Here is a 6,000-nt window from a genome sequence, read left to right on the forward strand (position 1 = left end):
GCTCACCCAGTGAGCCAAAGATACAAAGAGGGAATGGCTAAAACACACACACACACACACACACACACACACACACACACACACAACATTAATGTAAAGGAATATTATTGTGCACTAAGAAATAACAAATGTTCAGAGAAATAGGAGAAGGTTTGTATGAACTGAACCACACAGAAATAAGCAGAACCCAAAGAACAATGCACACAATGGTGACAACAATATAAGAGAACATAAATCAACAGCAGCTAATGAAACAAAGGCTCCTCCCTGAGAAGATACAGCCAGAGAATTACTAGGACAGAACAGTGCATACCCTGTCAGATGTGATCATTGTACTAGATGTTTTTGCTTAACTGTTTTCATTTTTCACAAGGGAGGGATTCAGTCTGGAGGATGGAGGTTGAAATGACTGCAATATAATGACAAAAGACATCAAAAATTAAATAAATATAACTAACTCTTCAAAGTAAAACTCCTATTACATGAAAAACTGGAAGTTTGGTTAAACCACTTTCAGTGTGTGATTTTATAATCTTGGAGTAGGTATAAAGGCCAACTTTGTTTAGGTAGGGGCAGGGGGAGGGAGAGGAGTGAAACTCAGCTTGAAAGACATTGGATCCAAAGCATCTGGAGACACCACCTCAAATTTTCTATATCCTAAGGCTTGGACAATTCTGGCCCAGATTGGGGTCTAAAGGAATCTGAGTGGGAATAACCTGCTGTGGTATAAAGCAGTTCTGGCCATCTCTAGTCTGAAGACCCTCCGGAAGGCTAGGAATCTTCCAGACGCCATGAAATAGACTCACAGCATCCAGATTAGCTGCCAAATTACCTTGGCCTTCTTTTAGACTGGAACTCTCTCCAAATCCAGAAACCAGCAATCTATGTTAGTCTACATTGGAATGCACGTAAAATCTTCCACAAAGATGGATTTTTCATTTGCACTGCTGTGACTGTATTGCTTACTTCGTATGTCAATTCTACCTTCCGTAAGTCATGTACTCATGTAAAGGGGGTCGGGGTCACTTGACCCCCACAGCACTGTTTCCTTATGACAGCTGATCCCTACAACATAGTATCATTTGGTGGGTTCAAACAGATAATGAACAGAAGGCATTCTGTCAATCATAAGGACGACAAATACAAATGTGTGGTATGATGATGATTATCTACTTATGGCAGTTACACAGAGAGGCAACAATCAGACCTTTAAGATCATTGTTTCCAAACTCAAAAAGTTTCTATTTTAGTCAAGTTTAAATTCTGTATTCTTAAAGGCAGTGTATAATTTCAGACAGAGAGCCAGCTAGAGAATCAGGAAGACTTAGTTTCAGTACCACCTCTGAAACATAAAGGACCATGGCAAGTCACTGCCTCTCAATATCCCAGGTAATTCTCTAAGACTATAAATTTCATATAAGTTGTAGATCTGGATTGGTGGAAGGAATCCCCCCTCATCCAGGAGCTCCCTTTACCAATAAAACCTATTTAAAAATCTTGAGTTACAACTCAAGGGGCCTTAGAATTCAACTACTCCAACTTCAGTCAATGAAAGAACTGACTCTAAAACATCTTTAACATATATGATCACTGGGCACATTAATACACTATTTGTGGAGCTGTGAATTGGTTCAATCATTCTGGAAAACGATTTGGAAACTATACCCTAAAAAATACTAACCTATATATACCTTTTGACTCAGCAGTATTATTAAAAGGCACAAATACTACAGATATCAAAGATGGCAGAAAAGGATCCATATGCCCAAGATTATTTATAGAAGCACTTTTTGTAGTAGCAAAGAACTGTAAACAAAACAGTTGGCCATCAATTGGGGAATGGATGAATATGGTATATAATTGCAATGTGACTGATTCAGAGAGACATAAGAAGACTAGTATGAACTGAAGCACAGTGAAATCAACAGGACCAGCACAACCATTTATGAAGAAAAACAACTTTTAAAGACCTAGGAACTCTAATCAAAGGAACAAACTAAAATTGCCAAAAGACTGACAATGAACCACACCTGCCACCTCTTTTATTTTGTTTTTTTTACACCTGCCACCTCTTAATAGAGATGTGCACTCTTATATATGGCCAATATGTTGATTTGTTTTGCACGAATCTACATATTTTTTACAAGGTTGGGCTTCTACTCTGGGAAGTGGGTATGGGCAGTGGGTTTAGTATGAACTGGTAAGACAAACACACACAAAAAAGAAAATGCCTAAATAAAACTTATTTTAAATGGCCAGGAAACAAAAATGTTCGGAAGGGGACTCAATAATTTTATTACTTTTCTGTTAAATATATTTTACTATATTATATTACATTATATATGTATATACTTATTAAAAAACAAATCATACAGAAGTGTTTTCAGTTTCTTATACAAGCCTCTTGTGTATGTTGAAATGTTTGTTGATGATTAAGTTCACAATAAAAACAAAATTTTTTAACCATGATCATCCAGCCTCTACCTGAACACATCCAGTAATAGACTCACAATAGCAGTTTTCATTGCTGGGAAGCTGTTTTAGTGATTAAGGATCATGGAAACACTGGTTGTGAGCTAGAAGTAACTAGTTACTCTCTCATTTTACAAATAAGGAAAATAAAACTCACAGAGGTAATTTACTTGATCAAGGTTACAATGTCAGTAAGAGGAAGAGTTGGGACCTGACTTTGTCCTTTCCAACTCCAAATTCAACACGCTTTCCATAACATCCTTCTATTTGTGTTTTTAGCATTCAAATGGTGCTGCTCGCTCCGAGTTACTCATCCATTCTTAACTTGTAGAATTTACTTTTTTAACCTAAATTCAAGACTACATTTATTGCTGTTAAATTGCAGTTTGTTGGTTTCAACCTCACATTTCTATTCACTGACATCATACTGGATTTTGATTCTGTCATTACATGAATTAGCTATCACTAATAGCTTTATATGATCCACAAATTTGGTAAATACCACCTATGCTTTCATCCAAACCATTAATTAAAACACTCAACAGGGAAAAGCTAAAAAGAACCCCTTTTCAAATTAATACAAACCTCCATTTTAAATATCAAAGGATGTAAAGATATCATCAAAGACCAAAATGTCCGACATTTCATGTCAGATAATAAAGAACAATTATTACTAACTCTATTTATAAATAAAGGTTAAATTACAAAGTTCGATGTTGGGTAAAGTTAGCACTCAAACTTTAGAAAAAAGCTGGGAATGGACCAAAGCCAAAGCTGGAAAACCCCTCAAATGTAAAATCTTAAAACCAAGTTTAATCTCTTACTAATGCTTCTTTTTGAAGCTAACACTTCAATCTGCAACATTTAGTTTTACATTACATTTCATTAAACCACAACTTGGTACAGAATAATCCTGTTTAAAATAACTATACACAACTAGTTATGAAACAAAAATCACCGGACAGGTGAATCTGGAAACTAAAATATGGACCACTGGCCTAACCAAAAACAAAACAAAACAAAACAAACTCCTAGTGATGAACTTACAAAATCATGTTGCAAAGTTGGAAATGATTCCATTTAAAAGGTATCCCTGACTCATAAATTTTCCATCTTGAAAGACTGCTGCTATTATCAGGTTGTATTAATCACAAACTATGGAAAACTAATCAAGTTGTTTCTTATTCACCTTCCTATCTCCCCCATCCACACACGGCACATTGGAGCTCAATAAACATCTGACTAGTTGATCAATGATAATAAAATATCTTAACTATATCAAGGGATCTGATGTTCATCCATTATAATTCCAGAAATGGAAAGTTTAAAAGACAAATCACACACGCCCAGTGATGGGGCGGAATCTAAAATCCCATACAAAACCTTCAAAGCAGCCATATTTTTTAGACATTTAACTTTAAAACTTTACCACTGATTACACCAAGTCTCAAATGAAAAACCGGTGAGCAGACCTGGTTAAAGATTGACTGCATAAATTGGAGCTGGTAATAGACCTCCACGTGGCTAAAAGTAAAGGCATCTTGCATCTTGGAAATAGGGGGCCCTATGAGACAAAAGAGTATATTTCTGAAAGTTGTTGCATTCTGAAAAGGAAGTTCTAGCACACGGTTCTCAGGAAAGATCATCACTGATTTAGGGGTCAACACTCTAATTTTCCGGACTCAGAGGCTGTGCAAGCTGCCCAGGGTCAGTCACCCAGCTAGGGTCAGAGATGGGATTCCAAGGCCAGAAGCTCTATCGCTGCCTGATCGCTGCCATCAATTGTAGGCTACCCAGAAGAGAGGGGTGGCAAGCCTGCACTTGCACAAATAAATGTGTTTTGGATGATGATTTCAGCCCTTCCCAGATCCCCCCGTCTTCTCTGACGGTAACAGCAAAAAATACTAGTTCCATTGTATAAATGATGTTATACATATGGCTTTAAAGTTTCTTTGAGGGTGGGGGTGGGGGGGAGCACAGGGTTGCATTCTCCCTACAGAGAAGCCAGGAGCCGAGCGGGGACGAGGGGGAGAAGAGCGGCAGAGGGAGGGTCCAGAGAGGACACCAGCAGCGTGGGGGGTGTGGGGGGTGGAGAGAGAAGAGGGGGCGGTTCCCACCTGGGAGTGGAGGGACTCAAGTTACTAAGGGGAATAATAAGGGGATGGGGAGCTTCCAGGAAGGGGGGAGACCTGTCGCAGGGGGTGGAGGGAGCCACGAATTGTTTGGGAAAGAGGGCAGACGGATTTGTCTAGAAGGGGGGGAGGGGCGGGGAGAACTCTCGCCGGGGCTGGGGGCGGGATGGGGGAGGGGGCATTAATTCCCGGGCGAGGCGGTTGGTCGGGTCGGGTCGGGTCGGGCCCCGGGGCCGGTAGTTACCCGGGTGCCATTTCAAGGCCAGCCTCCGATAGGCCTTCTTCAGCTCCTCTTCGCTGGCGTCGCGCCGCACCCCCAGCGCCTCGTAGTGACACTTCATGCCGGGGCCGGGGGTCCGGCGGGAGGCTGGGTCGTCGTCGTCGTCCTCCTCGTCCTCCTCTTCCTCCTCCGGCCTCCAAGAGAGCGGCGGCGGCGGCCGCTACCAGAAGAGGGAATGAAGCCGGAGCCGGAGCCGGAGCCGGCGGCGGCACCACATGGGGAGGGGGCGGGGCCTGTCCCGGAAGGAGCACGGAGGCCCGGTCTGTCCCGAGCAGGGCCCTAGACCGGCCCAGGAGGAGGGGGTGAAGGGCGGAGGAGTAGGTGTGGTGCAGACTAGGGGAGGGGCCTAGGTGGGAGGGGCGGGGCCGGTGAAGGAGGGGAGCGAAGCCGGAAGGGGGCGGAGCAAAGCCAAGAGACGCTAGCTCGGAGTAGGGGGAGCAGTCTAGACTGGAAGGGGGCGGGCCGGAAGCTGGGAACGGGGAGGGGCTAGCCGAGACGGGGCGGAGCAAATCTATTTGAATGCTGCAAGAGTAGCTGGGGGGAGAACATGGTAGACTCGCATCCAGACCCGGGGAATACAAAAAGAAAAGAAAAAGACAATCCCTGCTCTCAGGGAACTCACAATTAAAAAGCGAGACAACACTGGAAGTTACAGCTATGTCAGATGGAAAGGTCCCATGGTGTTTAGGGTTCAAGTCATCAAGCATTTATTAAGCACCTACTATGTGACGGACCACGCTAGGTGCTGAGGATACAAAGAAAGGGGAAAACCCTGCGGCAATGCCTTCTTTTAAGAAGCTCACAGTCTAACGGGGGAGACAACCTGAAGACAACGATATACAAACAACATAGATAATGGATGGGGGGGGGAGAAAGGCTTCATGTAGAAAATGAGACTAGCTGAAACTTGGAGAAAGCCAGGGAAGCCAGAAGGCAGGGATGAGGAGGACTCTGCGGCAAAGCAGATGGTGAATGCATGTTCTTTAATGTCATTTCCAATGATAAAAATTTTATCAGTTGTTGAGGCTGAATCATTTGATTGTGCCAAGGATTTTGATGGTGGAAACTTTCTTATCTAAGTCTTCAGTGGCTGTGCCTAGAGCACCCAAAGAAGCA

The 6,000-nt window shown here is 42.7% G+C and overlaps 1 protein-coding gene across 1 annotated transcript in view; it reads right to left on the reverse strand.

The window, feature by feature from the left end:
* The window catches only part of DNAJC21 (DnaJ heat shock protein family (Hsp40) member C21), a 28,825-nt gene extending 23,609 nt beyond the window's left edge, over positions 1 to 5,216 (reverse strand). Inside the window, exon 1 of the mRNA XM_043978968.1 lies at positions 4,849 to 5,216. Coding sequence (XP_043834903.1) covers positions 4,849 to 4,945 — 97 coding nt within the window. The 5' untranslated portion in view covers positions 4,946 to 5,216. The remainder of the gene's footprint in view (positions 1 to 4,848) is intronic.
* Between the last annotated feature and the right edge of the window lie 784 nt (positions 5,217 to 6,000).

Source organism: Dromiciops gliroides, chromosome 1, assembly GCF_019393635.1.
Source record: "Dromiciops gliroides isolate mDroGli1 chromosome 1, mDroGli1.pri, whole genome shotgun sequence".
NCBI classification, from domain to species: Eukaryota; Metazoa; Chordata; class Mammalia; order Microbiotheria; family Microbiotheriidae; genus Dromiciops; species Dromiciops gliroides.